Genomic DNA, 16141 nt, shown 5'->3' with positions numbered 1-16141 from the left:
GCAAATATCGTCACGATGGACTAGTTGTGTGGGGGAGTGGAATGGGGAACAAATCACTCTTCGAAGTGTTTGGGCAAGGAAACAAGTTTAAGAAGGTAAAAGATATCTTCAAATCAATTTTGCTAACTAATTTCCACGTGTTCTTCATGATTAAGGTCTACTTTTATTCGCAAAACTATTTCAAAGTTCTGCGCAAATCATTTTTCACCAACCTTTCAAAAGTAAGTGGTGCTCACTCAAGCGGAAATATTTTTCGACAGTTATATCGTCATTTGCTTCAATGGATCTGTACCAATGCTTAAATGAGAAGGAAATCTTTAGGACATTACAAATATATAATTTACAAGATTTTATCTAAGTGTAAACTTTTTTCATACGCACTGTATATAATACCTACATGTTTATTCATAATGGATAGCTCTAAAGAAGGCTCATGGAATATTGAAATGAATGGATCAAGTTTATTGAGCTAAAAATGGCATTTAATAATTGAATCTAAATTTCAAGTTATTTTCAGAATGAACACTACTAATTTTTTCTTCTTTGTTTTTTTTTATCGTAGCTCATACGGCGTGTCTCAATCAGCAGTTAATATTTTCGCCAAAAATCTTATTAACAGAATGACCTTTTATCATTATCATTATTTTTTTATTGGGGGTGGGGCTCGCTAATTTCGCACGAGCCCCCCCAAAAAAAAAAAAAAAATCACAATTGGAAATGAAAAAGACCTCTCAAAACCATACCATGATACCACGTCACTGCACTATATTGAGTCGATCTTTTTTTAAAAGAATGAGGAATGCAGATAATTATAATAAGTTGCACTCACCATTCCTATCAGATTTATGATATCCTCCTGAAAGATCAGACTTATGATATCCTCCTGAAAGAGAACAAAAATGCACATTATTTCTTGACATAATTATTTTCATTTATCCACTCCTTTACTACTGCACTGATTTTACTTAATTCTTCTGCGTATGTTTGGGGTCGATCAAATAAAGTAAATAAGGTTATGGAGCATCTTTATTGTTGGACTTAAAAGGATGGTCCAGGTTAGAAATATTCATATCCCAATAAATAGAGTAAAATTCACAGAGCAAAATGCTGAGAATTTGATGAAAATCGGATAACAAACAACGAAGTTATTGAATTTTAAAGATTTGTATTGCATTATTCCAGTGATACCGTTCTTGGCATATCTTAATGAATATTCACGAGATGGGCTGATGACGTCATATCCCTATTTTTGTACTTTATTATATGAAATTAGGTCTATTCAAAAATTTTCAACCAAGAACTAAAACAGTTGGATTGACAACTGATTAAGTGCATTAAATAATTATTGGCGCAACTTATTTCATCAAAATGGAGACACATCATTTACACATTTATGAAAACATGAATCAATTATTATTTTATGTAATAACATAAGAAAAAGAAAGTGGGATATGACATCATCGGCCCATCTGATGAATATTCATGACGATGTACATATAACCGCTTTCAAAAAGATATTGATAAACTTTAAAATTCAATAACTTCGTTATTCATTATCCGATTTTGATGAAATTTTCTGCATTTGCTCTGTGAATTTTACTCCTATTTATTTAGATATGAATATTTTTAGCCCGGACAATCCCTTTGATAAAATTTACACTAACAATGTAAATACGGATCGAACCCTTGTAATCCAGGAACAAATGAGGTTTGATCACAAACACATTGCAATAAAATTCTATGTTGAATATCAGGACACCTTGAAAGACAAAATTCAATAACCTTTTGCATTCTAACCATATTTATTGTGATTTAATGACGCAAATTATCATTTTTTTCTGAGGTAGGTGACCTTAAGGTCATTGACGTTTAGAGGTCTGCAGAGGTCAAATCTAATTTAAATTCTATTTTAAAATGAAGCTAATTGTAAAATATAGCAGTTGTGAAATTATTTTTGATAATGACATGATCAGATCAGTGTACCAATGATCTTTAAAATTCTCACTATGGTAGCCATTTTGGAATAATGCAAATTGGACGTCTTACCAGCACTTTGCTTTTTCTGGACTGTTGGTATGTCACTTCGGAAATTTCATAGAAAAAACTTGCAGTGAAAAAAACTTATCGCAATTACGTTGAGGTTAACCGCAAAACATGTTATTTTTCCTGAACTATTGAAAAACAAATCGTTAGAAAAAAAATTACCCCCTCCCCCTTTTAACAAACATTCACAATTTCTGAACTAGGAGGAGTTTTAAACATCTTTTAACATGAGCATTTAGGTAATAGTTTAGAGCTACCCTCTGATTGATTGTTACTGTGATATTTTATGTCATGCTTCAGTGGCTCGGTGTGAGAATGGCAGAGACAAGAATGGCAGAGAAAACAGGCTACATTTAAACATAGTAGAGGTAAAAGTGGCAAAGGTGAAATGGCAGAGGTAAAAATGGCAAAGGTTAAATGGCAGAGGTAAAAATGGAAAAGGTATACATTGTAAAGGTGACACTGGCAGAGGTATAAATGGCAGCTAGAAAAAAGAAGAGGTATAAATGGCAAGTCTTAAACCCCCATACCCCCCAAATCCAAAAGCCCCTCGATGTTCAGTAGATTATAGAAGAAAGGTTCTGAGAAGAAAATAAGAATTATGATGCTGGACTTATGGAAAAGTAACCTTTTTAAATCATACTCTTCTGCAAATCGCTCCTCTAATATTCAAATTTGGAGCACACTTTGGATCCCAAGTATTGTACTTAATTCATTAAAGGGGAATTCACCCTGAAATGAAGTTTATTGTAAAATTAACAGAAAGCTACTAAAATGATATTGGTGAGGGTTTTATGGAATCCATCGAAGATTTAGAAAGCTATTAGATTTTTATTTTTTAAACGGTGACGTAATTTTTCGAGCACCTTTTCCCGTATATGGTGTAATAAGAAATATTAATGACATGTCAGTTCTGAAAAAAAAAGGAAATCTTTTTTTGTGTGTACCTCAATTACTGTTTATCAGCATACAAATAATTTCACATCCGCTCCTGAAAGATCTTTTTTAGCAATCACGAACCACTTATTAAAAATTTAAAAAGTATACATTTTGGTGCATTTAAATACGGGGGCAAATGCTCGTACATGTATTTGACGTCACAGATCCCAAACTCAAACTTCTAATAATTTTCTTAATATTTGACGGGTTTCCGCGAACCTTCAGTTACTTTTTGTGCTATTTTTACATTAAGCCATTTGTCAGGGTGAACTTCACCTTCAAAACAAGTCGATAGAATGGTACCTAAGAAACACCTATACATTCATATATCTGATTCGCTACACTTAACCATTACCACTGAAACTAGTTCAGAAAACCGACGTCCACTTGGACTAGCTAGAGTATTTTGCTCTGAAAAGCTGAACATTAATTGTTATTATTATTTCATTTACATTAAACTACATACCTATCCTATCAATATCTATTCGAACCCATTATGTTGTTGAAATGTAAAAAGAAATCCCCAACTTATCTATTTCAGCGTGCTAACGGTAGCGCACATTAGTGTATACGTTAAATTCGTTTGGTATGTAAGCAATGAAGTCATGTTCTACTATATGAACTAACCAAGAAAAATCCTGTTATCGCTCACTAATTGAAAAAAAACATTGGCATGAAAATGTTTTAGTTTAATCATATCAACAATGAAGTATAGACCTAAACTGGTGGAAAAATCCAAATAATATGTAATCAGTTTATAACGCTCATTTCGTCGATGGGAATAATTATATTCAAGGTCAATAATTATGATGATATTAACTGCAAAGGCACGTCTTATTCTTGTTAATGTAGAATATCATGATCTTTACCTCTGTAATTATTACCTCTGCCATCTTTACCTCTGCTATTTTTACCCTTGCAATTTTTACTCTTGCCATTTATACCCCTGCTATTTTTACCTCTGCAATTATTACCGCTGCCATTTTTACATTGCTCCGCTTCAGTGATTACAACCAGACGGCAAAATTATCACTTTTCGAAAGTCACAAGCGTAATTTGATGACATTCCTTTTTGGGATGAAAAGCTTCAACAATCTTAATCTCCACGCAGTTCAATGGACATCCAATGAAAATAAAACTGTCATTTTCATATTTCCTTGCAATATTATTTTAGCACTGAAATTATTTACATGTAATCAACATTTTCTATTCGGTATGTTCATGACCAGTGTATATGCTTCAATGATTCCAATTTATTTCAATAAACATTCAAGCTTGAATGAACATGTGGAATGTAAAAAGCTGCATTTTTGTGTTGGGGACTAAATATGGGTACTGACTATACATATCTGTCAAAAAACGTTGTGTACAGTTCATTTGATTTTATTTTTATGAAAATCCCAATGAGTAATGGTTTAGTGAGCACAAAGTATTTGAAAATTATACAAATGAGAAGAAGCCATGTGCGAAGTTTCATGAAAAAAAATGGTAGAAGTAAAAATAACTATATATATTTGCTTGGCCATGGTGGGGGGGGGGGGGCTAGATCTGTGTATGCATAAAACAACGGTTCATTGCACTGCTGTTAACATTTCATTTCCTCTCTTGTGACATTGTGTACAATATGATTGCATATGTTTCAGTATAAGTAACCCACTAATCAATATGTTGGAACTACAGCAGTAATGTTTATCAACCTATGCGCTGAATTCTGAGCAAAAATTTATTTATTTCTACATTTATGACTGAGTGAGCGTACAGTGCAGACTTGTCATGGAAGAACGAGCACTCTTGAAAACCTGAGAATGAATACTGTTCATACTTATATATGGATCCTTTACTAACGATTCACAGGATCAATTGAATTCATATACATATTAGTGGTAGGTCAAGAATGTGAAATGGGAAGAGGTTCAAAAATGGGGAGCGGGTGCAATCAACATTTTTCCCCTTCATGCACTTTTTTATCATGTTTACGCATCCCTCAAATATGTGTTCATTTAACCGCGAAGTATCAGGATCAAAATTCTGTGTTGAGTGGTTAAAAAGGGGATGATGAATCAACACAACCACCATAAAAGTCACAGGAAACAGATTTTGCCAAACTTTTTTAAAAATTATATCCGAAAATTACTCGTTATTGTTAAAAATCGTCGTTTGACTTTGATAACTTATGCATGCATCAAGTCTATCGAGTCTATCAATGTCTTTTTTCCCTGAAGTTGCTCAATGAGTGTAGAAACCACTTGCGAAATTCTAAATATCAAAATTATCTCATTCAAAAATTGTTGAATTTTGATTAAGGGGGGGGGGGTGTGGGACTAACTTTATTTCTTGAGTATAGATATTTCAAATAGATATTCAAAGAAATTTCCGTACGTTATTATGGGAAGTAATCCATGTATAATCTCCTTTGTTTCCACATGCCCATGTAGTGACACGTTGATTAAAGTGATACCCCAGGCTGAGTGTTAGTCTTAGAATCATGTATGTATTGTACTGTGTGTATTCAGTCATTTTGGTTTATATCAATAAATCATAATAGTAATTGCCCAAGAGGACATTCTTCCCATTATAAATAATACATATTAAAAAAATGAAGAGCGTTTGTTCTGAAAAACTACAACACTGTACCAACCTTCTAATAGCTTTGTCTGAAGCGAACCCATGTTGGCCTCTTTCAGAATCTCTCCAAGTACTGCCCTGCAGTCTGTGCCATCTACCTGCTTGATTTTCCATCGGCAGAAGAGTTCGATCAAAGCTCCTGGGATGTCTAACAGATGTTTACTCAAAACGTTTCGGCACTCTGTATAGCCGAAGCCAAGTGTGATGCACAACGTATCGTAGAAGTTACCAGGAACCTCTTTTGCAAGTGATACAAGTTCCTTTTCTTGAAGAGCACTATCAATCGAACTGCGTTGGGAGGATGGACAATGGACTTATGTTAAGATTAAAATATCACTGATGTATACTTCAGCGACATAGACATGATAGATGAATTTGTAACCTCTGAATGAAGGAGTGGGGGAGAGCTAGGGGATCATGGAAATGGAAAAAGGAAGCACAATAAAACAACACATTTAACTATTGGCCTGGTATGACTTGTAATAAATTTTTGAAGGTGCCAGTATTTAATATTTCTTTTTCTTGTTCATTATTTTATGAAGTCAAACAAGTATGTAATTGGCATATCATGATCCAACAAGGCAATAAAATAATTGTGGATTATACAGAAAACACATGTCGATGCAATTCGAGAAGTAAAGAATATATCATTCTTTCTTCTGAGGGTATGCTTATGTTTAAATACTTTAATTAAATTACCACATATACAATTGTCTTGAGTATTTTTAAAATCTATAATTCCAAATGTATTTACCCTTCACGAGGACCTGGGTTGAGCTCCACATCCCCCGCAGTAACAAGCATTAACTCCTGTAGATTAGGCTGCTGAGGTAACTGTTCATCCACCGTTTCATTCGTACCAGAGCCGTAGTTTGAGGGAGAGACTGTGCAGGTGTGACACTCTCTAAAAGTTCGCTCCCGTCGGGAAAAGGGAAGGAGAGGGGAGAGAAAAAGTGAAAGTACAAAGAGAAAGACGACAAGGAAGGGAAGAGAAACAGAAACGGGAATACCAAATCCGGGAGAAAGGGGCAACAATAACGAAGAAATCAATAGGAAAATCACAGGAAAGCAAAAATAAAAGGAAGGAGAAAGAAAGGAAGAGGGAAAGGGGCGGGATAGGCAAAGTCCCGAGGTTGGATGTGTCGGTGTACTTAATGAAGCGGAGTCTGTCTGAGATGTTACCTGTTGAGAAAGAAAAGCATGTCATGTTACACGGGCGCAGAGCTGTCGAAGAACACCATTTGGCTATGCTGTCATGTCATGCAGGGAAAGGGAGGAGATATAACAGGCAGAAAATGAAGAGTAAGACAACAGGAATAAGAAATGTTAATGGGATAAGAGCCGGAGGGGAATAGTAAAAAAGATAATGATCTCTGAGGTATAATATTTTTTCGCTTCCATTGCCTTTTTAGTGCTAAAGAAGATGTATGTATTCAATTGTTCTAAAAGTGACATCTCAGACATTTCATGCTCTTTTAGTTTACCTTCCCCATGGAAATAATGTTGTTAAGAAATGATCACAAATGTTACCAACCGTTCGACCAGATGGTTCATGATGTAAGGTATCACTCCCGACATAACATGGCTGTGGTGAATCTTGACCCTTTTTAGTGCATGGTTCGGCATTGCAGTCGTCTTGTTGATTTACCAACGAAGAATTGGTTGAATCCCCTTCAGCTTGTCTGGTCTTGTGATCTTGCGACCCTCCTTCAGAATCATTCTTCTTCGCTTTGAGTCGTTCCCAAAGAACTCTTAGCCTCTGAATACGTTGTTTAAGCAATTCTTCTCTCATCTCTCTGACCACCCATTCTTTTATCCTATGGATAAAGGTTCCGATTCGCACTCTCCACTCGCTTAAAGCCACAGGCATGACGAATAAATCAGACTACACTTCAGCAAAAGAAGTTCTGATCTAAAATAAATAACAGAGTAATTATTATTATCATTATTATCATTATCGATTTTAATTATAATCTGTGTAACACGATATGGTATCATTAACCTTCTCCAATGTAAATGCTGAGCACCTAGCAAGAAGGCATAAACGTTCCACTTTTATATGTCTTTGGTATGACTCAGCCGAGTTCAAGAGGCGGACGCTCTACCACAATGGTGACTGGAGCAGTAATAGTAGAAGTAAAAGTTGTAGTAGTAGTAGTAGTAGAAATGGTGTTAGTGGAAGTAGTAGAAATGGTATTAGAGATGCAAAAAACTGACAACCAACAAAAATTTGTTATCCATAGGGGAATTCGAACTTAAAAAGTTGCTTGTCGTATGGGACATATCTTTGTCCCGTGAGACACACAACATTTTCACCTATAATTTACCCATAATCATGTTTTTGTTTGTGTTGTTTATTAGTTTTTCACACGACTACCCACTATAGCTTTATCATTGACAAAAAAGGAATATGGAATATTGCTAAAGCGTATGGCTAGGAATCTAGAAATTGTTGTCAGAATGTCCCGTACGACACGTATGGAATCGTCCTAATGGCTTCATCAGGCGAATGAAACACCAGCATGTTATCTCATGCTGCTTTCTTTCAAGAATCTATACTTGCCTCTATTTATGATAATTTTTTTTTCGCGGGGGGGGGGGGGGCATGGTACAGGGACGTACCGCTTTGATGACCCCTTTTTTCCGACCTACTGTAATTCTCAGTTCTCTCGATACTCCAAATGAAAAAAGTACCGTTCAGAAGCCGCCCCGTCCCGTTCGCGAAATGAGCTTAGTTTTAATGCATTGGTTTATACCTAAAATACAAACTTTTATCTAGGATGATAAAACAGTCTAAAATATTACATGTATGTAACAAAGTTGAACAGAGACTACTTGCTGGCGCGTAAACTTTGATTTGGCGGGGTTGATTATGCAGGCTTGTCCGGCCTCAATGCTGACTGCCCAAACGTGAGCCCCTATCATAGGCTAGCCTACTCGACCGACTCACAATGCATTTGTACGTGCTAAGCCGATACAGACATCAATGTTTCACATGGCTGGCCAGCAATAGACGTTTAGTCCCCCCCACCCCCTCCTCCCGCCTTTGCAGAAGCTTCAGCAGTCTTCAATATTCCGTTTTGCCAAAGGAAAAGGAATATATAATCGTACTTTGACGGCGGTACAATCAGATAATTCGTGCTTCCAATTTTGAAACGGAAAAAGGAAACAAAATTTCTATTCAATTTTGTTTTTTTCAATGAAAAACAAAATTTGAATATGTAAAGACAGTAAACAAAAAAAAAACAGTCTCTGTTTTCCCGTTTTAACATATTCTTGAATGAAAAATAATATAAAAAAATACCGTCTTTCTGTTTTAAATAAAAAAAAAATCACTTTTCACTCAATATTTCGTTTTTGCTTTTCCCGTTTCGAATTCAGAAAAACGAATTATCTAACCGTACCTTGATTCATAATCTACATCAGACATGCTATTAATGACGACAAAATATTACCGCCGAATGATTTTTTGGCAGTACTTTTCAAACTTTTGCTTTTTAAGAATCGGGTCTCGATGGATCGGCAAATCAGCTTACATGTATTAAGTTAAAATCGTTTTATGAATTAAATTTAACAAAGATGTGGAATACTTTTGCATTTTCATTAAATCTAGACAAGTGTTTTATTCCGGCTGTAAATAAAAACTCGCCCTAGAAAAATCCAGGGTCTATGGGACATGCTTATTTGTAGAGAAAATTTGCTGAACCGTCAGATTCAAAGTCCAATTTCAATCGTTTTGTATTACAAACGTATTCATTTTAGCACTGTAATAATGATGATGTAGAACATAGTGCGAGACAGTTGTTCATCCAAAGGAGTAATCACGAGTGTGAAAATGTGAAAGGATAAAACGCTGAAAGCTTTGTTAAGGTACTCCTGGCTGAAAATAATTTTATCCTAATAATCAGAGTTAAATCTACGGTTGAAAGTGCTAAAAATGTTATCAAATCTGATATCAAATAATGAATTTATTCAGCTTCAAGATAAAATAATACTAATAACGCAGTTCTTGTATAGCGCATACCACATTATGTCATAAGTTAAAGGAATGGTCCGGGCTGAAAATATTCTTATCTAAATAAATGGAGTAAAATTCACAGAGCTAAATGCTGAAAATGTAATAAAAAATGGATAACAAATAGCGAAGTTATTAATTTTTTAAGTTAAGCAATATTTTGTGAAAACAGTTATATGCACGTCGTCATGAGTATCCATTCGTTGGGCTGATGACGTCATATCTCCACTTTCCTGCTTTTGTATGTTATTACATTAATTCATAAATGTGTAAATGTTGTGTCTCCATTATACTAAAATAATGAATGCACTTAATCAATTGTCAATCCAACTGTTTTAGTTCTTGGTAGACTTTTTTTTAAAACAAACTTCATTTCATATAATAAAATTACAAAAGAACAAGTGGGGATGTGACAATCAGCCTACCTAATGAATATTCAGGAAGACATGCCTACACCGAAATAATGCAAATCTTTAAAATTTAACAACTTCGTTATTTGTTATCCGATTTTAATCAAATTGTCAGCATTTTGCTTTGTGAATTATACTCTATTTATTGACATATGAATATCTCCATCCTGGAGTATTCCTCGAAGTAATATTTTGTGAAAACCGTATATGTACATCGTGTAGGCAGGCTGATGACTCCTTTCGTAATGTTATTACCCGAAATCAGTATTATTTCATATTTGCATACACTTATGTGTGAATGATATGTCTCTCTTGTAACAAAATAGGTCGTGACAAGGATTACCTTAAATATTATTTGTTTCTCTTTATTGTGGTGGACAGATTTTGAATGAATATATTTATGATGTAATTAATTACAAAACTGGATATACGACATTATCATCAGTGCATATTGATGAAGATTTCATGAAGATATCTCACTGTCAAAACTGTTCAATTAAGAGAAATCAACACATAAGCAAACAATTTTGCTGTAAATATCATGTACGAAAACTAATCCCAGACAAATTTGGCATTTCCCGCTGACAAAAACGGTAAAAAAAAACAAGGTCATATCAGTGCAAATAGATTTTTTTTTGTATAGTGTGGGATTTGCCAGTTTGTATGGGGATTCGCTCAACTGTCGGATTCAAATTTAAAAGAGAATCGGCACGTATTATACCATATCCATTTACCAGACTTCTATGGGCAATATACACTTTAGTATGCAGTGACATAAACGGCCGCGGATGTCACCACGATAAAAAATAAAAACGGGAAAAGGTAAACAGGGAGAAAGAGAGAAAGAGAAAGCAAAAGAAAGAAGGAAAAGGAGAAAGAGGAAAAGGGAGAGGGAATATGAAGAAGAGGGACAGGGGAAAAAGAGAAGAACTTAATAACCATGATAACACGACTGGGGTACCGAGGATTACAAAAATAAAAAGAACGGGAAGAAAGGTGGATGGCGTCTATAAGCTTGCTACATTTTATGCAATAATGGTCGCAATCAGGGCAAATTTATTATGTCCTAACCGAAGTAAAAGCCCCCGTCAAAGCCTCTTAATGCTTACTTTGGCTAAATTTCCAAAGCTGCTATCGCAATTTAAGTAGAATTTCATTTCAAAACAATTTTAAAGGGCAAATTTTTCTGGCTCGCTTCACTCGCTGGCGATTTTTTTTTATTCCACAATTGCAATGTTGTGCTGCCTCAAAATATCTAGTTTCTTACCCGCATCTGCGTTGACGTTAATGTGTTGTGTATACCAGCGATTTGATAAAACAGTGGCCACCTGCAATGTTTGAATATATCTCAAGGTCGTGGGGGCGCCGCCCATGACTAGTGGCGGCGCTAAGGGAGGAGGCACTGGAAGGATGTGCCCCAAGTCAGTTGGCCCCACCCTCGAACTTTCGAAAAATAACGAGAAATGTAGAGTAAATGTTGTCAAAAGCATTCCACTAAAGCTGCAAAGTGCTCCAAAACAGCTGTTTCGTTCTTTAACTTCTTACTGAGATAACTAAATTATTTTTTCATATGGGGCATAAAAATCAAATTTTTAAGTCAATTATGCTTCTCGCGATGGGGTTTTTCATTATTCGTTTTAGCAAGATAAACTTCCATTGAACTTTCAGCTCACGCTACGGGCTCGCATCAACTGTTTAATTAGATAGCCATCTAGTTCATGATTACAAAATGTGCTTAGAACGTCCAGTTATCATCGCAAGATATCAACAATTTTCAGGTCGCCGCGCTTCACGCTCGCAATATTTCTTTGGTGAAATATCCTTCTCATTACCCAATGCAAACAGCTAGTCCTTTTCAAGTCAATAGGGTCTACCGAGAAATATGCAAAAAGTTTGTGAGTTACCCCCTTCGCCCCCCCCCCTCAAAAAAAAGGTTATTTTGCCTCCGAGGTTAATTTCCGGACACGAAATCATTCCATGCGAGTACACATGCGCGTGAATTTTTTTTTGTCTCGCCCACCAGAGGTGAAGGCGTCCGTCGTCCGTCCGTCTCTACAAACATAATCCCGACCTTTCGTTTGAGGACGCGGACGCTTATTTACAACGGTAGTTGACTTTGGAAAGGACTTTTTGGGCCCGTCATCATGGTCGTAAAACCCAGTCCTGCAATGCAAATTGTGTGACATGGGATTTTTTTTTCGTTTCGCATCTGCGACGAAAACATTCAATATGCGTTTCGTGTGCAAAATTCTGGTTGCTACTATGGTAACAGCGATTTATCCGATTGAGGACGACTTTCCAAAGCCACATTTGACTCCTCCTAGAGCTCGAGAGGCCGCCCGGGGGGCCCACTTCCATTGATTAGTGGATACCAGTAGCGACCACCCGTAAAAGGGGACAGAGTGGGCAGGTACGTTACGTATATAGGCCTATGTAGCGTTATAAGGGTGTCAAAACGATGTTTAAAATGCTGAAAAAAGGGATATATATCCAATACTTGTAGGGTTTCACAAGCCAAATACTTGTTAAGAGATGCATTTTCATAATCTGGAAAAGAATTGCTTCACTTGTTTAGGGTACTTTTCGAAACCCCATGGTCGTGCCTGGTATCCACTCATCAATGGAAGTGGTCCCCCCGGAATTTGAATCTAATCCCCATTTCTGGGGAATGTAAAACATAATGCCCCTCACATCGTGTGCGAGAGGCATATCGTTTGTGTACAAGGAGTATAAGGAGTGTAAAAGTGTAAAAGAAACAAAGAAACAAAAGGAAAACGAGTTCAAAGGTATCGCATATGATGTGTACATATCAACGCATGCGAAATGTTCGGCTGGAGAGGTTGATCTTATCCATGAAATCAATTGCCAGTGATCCACCAATAATCCACATTAAATGTAATATCGATTCGATGGACTGTAATGATCTATATTTAAGCCTTCATTCAGTAAGTTTTTCCTCACTCAATATGTTCTCGATTTGTTTGAAAAACCACTTTCTTATCCATGTCATAAATCTATTTTAGGTCCTGCATTTTGAATATCTCCAGCCATCAGTCGTAATATACATGCATGTATGCGGTACGGGTGTCGCGGAAAGGGATTTTGCACACGAAAAGCAGATTTGTAGGGCCTGTAACCCCCCTGTTACACAAAGCTTAGCATTGATCGTAGAGCAGTTTTCTACGTTTGATTCTATTGACTGTAATGCACAATCAATCTTAAAAATCAAGTGTATGATTAAGCGTTAACTTTTGTGTTAGGGGACCCTAATACTAGCGTCCGTGATGATTGCGAAAGGTCCCAATTGACACATAACTCCGCAACTGTAAGTTACTTTTCATCCAAACTTGTATGGTAGATGTAGTTGACCTGCATATTATGCTGCTGTCAGAGGTAACATGTTAAGGTCAAAGGTTATTTTAAGGTAAACGTTGAAGTTTACATGCAAGACTATATTAAGGACACACAACTCTGCAACCGTGAGTCACTTTTCAACCAAAATTAGATTTTAGATGCACTTGGGGGACCCGCCTGTCATGCTACAGTCGGGGGTCACATGGTAAGTTCAAAGATCATGTTCTGGTCAACTTTATCATTTACACGTAACACTTTTTTTATGACACATAACTCTGAAACGTAAAGTCACTTTTCAACCAAACAATCACTATACTAAGAGCTGACGTTCAGAAACAAATAGAACTCCTTTGGCAGTCATGCCTGCACTACGTGATTCAATATTGTATCAGTGCTGACTTTGAAAACGACTAAGACGAATAATAAATCTTAATTACACCGCTCACATAAAACGAGATACAAAATTCATTGATCCTACATTACCAATGACCTTCATCATGTGACCCTAAACTCTTGAAAGACAGTCAGTGATATTTTATTACCCTTATAAATTCATGAACAAGATTTATAACTCACCAAAGCTATTATGGTGTTTAAACTGAAAAATTGTTACATTGTGACGTCGAATAGGTAACATAGTCTAAATTCATCGTCGCTTAACCTGCCATTTGTAATGCAAAAAATAATATGGAAAGTTTCGTCCCTGAAATTGTTTTTTTTATGTTTTTCATACTGCAAAATATACCTTTCTTTATTCAATTCAGTTTCCTTTTTTTGCATTGAAGGGGTGGCGTACTGTTCAGCGAAGAGATGATCAGGTAAAAGTTATTAAACTAAAATTTCATGCCTGATAAGGGCATTTGGCACTTCACCCGAAAATACACTCTGCAATATTCGGGGAGGCAAAAATCGTCGCTTTCCATCCTTTTCCGTGATAGAATGGTCATCTTTTATAGGTTGAAGAAATATTAATATGTTCTCTTCCTGCATTGATAAATGTCTCTGCTGGTGGCTAAATATTTCCGACCATCACTACCTCGTCAACAAACAAATGATTTCATGAGACTAAATTTGTATACCTTTCTTTACATGTTTCATTATTACAAAAATATCAAAAGTTAACAAATAAATCAGATTAACAAGTTATACGATTTAAAATGGAATTGAATTATGTCAACCCCTAACAGTGCCTCTCCTGAAACGCACTGTCCGAATAATGAACATGATGAACATAATTTGATATTGATTGCTAGAAAACTTAGTAGAAAATGAGAATGAGAGGTTTTTCCAAAGGTATGTTTGATGGGGTCATATTGGGATATGGTCGTCGATTGAGTTAACTAAGGCTATAAAACATACACTAATATTTTGCTTTGTAAGGGCCTCGTAAGATTAGGAAAGTTGCAATTATTCAGTTATTAACAAATGACAACGTTTAGACAAAATAGGTGTCATTATTGTTTATTTTTGTGTCCAAGTAATAAATATTGTATTTCACCTTAAAGGCGCTATATGGGATGCTTAGCTGTACGCAGCAATAGTTGGGCACCTACCCCCCCCCCGACTTTTTTTGAAATATTCACAAAAATTGTGCAGGAAATCATTTGCTTTCACTTTAGAACATTAAAAAAAATGCTTGACGGCAAGCTCGGTGCTTTTGCTCCCTCGATTTCGAGTTTCGTCTAAAATGTGTTACTCTTGCCACCACCCCCTTAACGGGGAATAAAACCATCCGGCGCTGCCCTTGGACCAAATGATGATAACTCCTTCCCCAATCCTAAAAATAAAAACAAAAGTTTTCGAGAAACACCGTTCTTAAACCAGCCACTTAGTTAACCAAAATTGAACAAAAAATGAAATCATGAAATCCATGAAAAAAAATTGTGTTTCGGAAATCTTACTTTATAAAAAAAAATAAATAAATTGATAATGAAAAATAAGTTTGTGAAGCTCGGATAACCTAGTTTATCAAAATCAAATAATTAAATTTTTATTTGAAATAAAATGGTTTATCTGAAACTCAGTTGATATTAAAAAAAATGTTTATCAGCCGAATACCAGGGTTTAAAACTCATCGTATTATTCTTTACACGCAAACATGGGGGGGGGGGGTCACTGCGCGTGAAGAGTGAAAAGCATCCACGAAAATTGTCCTGAAAAGGGTACTCTAAACCTTTTGTTCACTGCAACCACCCTACCTGTGGGGAATCTACACGTAGGGCTGTGGTGCGCCAATGCAGAACACAGCACACACATAAAAGGTTCATTGAAATATTACTTTTGTAACCAAAAACACTATTTCCCATACAGTTGCAATTTATTTTTCATTAGGAACTTGGGGATAATTTTGTATTCACCAGAGTGCTCAAAACATGACTTCGGGTACTTGTTAAAAATAGTATTGCAAGAATTTTTTTTTTTCAATCTGTATTTTTAATCTAAAGAAGGAAATTAAGAAGGATATTATCTAAGAGCCAAGTCATATGATGGTTAGCTAAACTGGAAACTGACCATGTTAAAAAATCAAGCACTTGTCCACAGAACAAGATAAAATAAGCCTAACATTGCCAACCTTATTTTGCCACACAGGAAATAGTAACAGAGAACAAGGTTATATCATAACTTTGTTCATTGGATGAGTTATCTAAAGGAGGATTTGAATTGCAGGTCGCTCTTACACTTTACACACAGATTTTGTGCGATGTCCCGAATTTGCATACTCTAATAGGGGATCACATTTTAAAATGATTTTTTT

The 16141-nt window shown here is 35.8% G+C and overlaps 1 protein-coding gene across 1 annotated transcript in view; it reads right to left on the bottom strand.

The window, feature by feature from the left end:
• Nucleotides 1–16141, bottom strand: part of LOC121421241 — a 37493-nt gene that overhangs the window by 4888 nt on the left and 16464 nt on the right. Inside the window, exons 2-5 of the mRNA XM_041615904.1 lie at nucleotides 7142–7519; nucleotides 6362–6789; nucleotides 5621–5895; nucleotides 830–883 (exon numbers count right to left, since the gene is read on the bottom strand). Of these exons, the coding sequence (XP_041471838.1) occupies nucleotides 830–883; nucleotides 5621–5895; nucleotides 6362–6789; nucleotides 7142–7477 (1093 nt within the window). The 5' untranslated portion in view covers nucleotides 7478–7519. The remainder of the gene's footprint in view (nucleotides 1–829; nucleotides 884–5620; nucleotides 5896–6361; nucleotides 6790–7141; nucleotides 7520–16141) is intronic.

This window comes from Lytechinus variegatus, chromosome 9, assembly GCF_018143015.1.
Source record: "Lytechinus variegatus isolate NC3 chromosome 9, Lvar_3.0, whole genome shotgun sequence".
Lineage (NCBI taxonomy): Eukaryota > Metazoa > Echinodermata > Echinoidea > Temnopleuroida > Toxopneustidae > Lytechinus > Lytechinus variegatus.
Note: the sequence above shows the minus strand (reverse complement) of the source record. Positions and strands in the feature narration are given on the sequence as shown.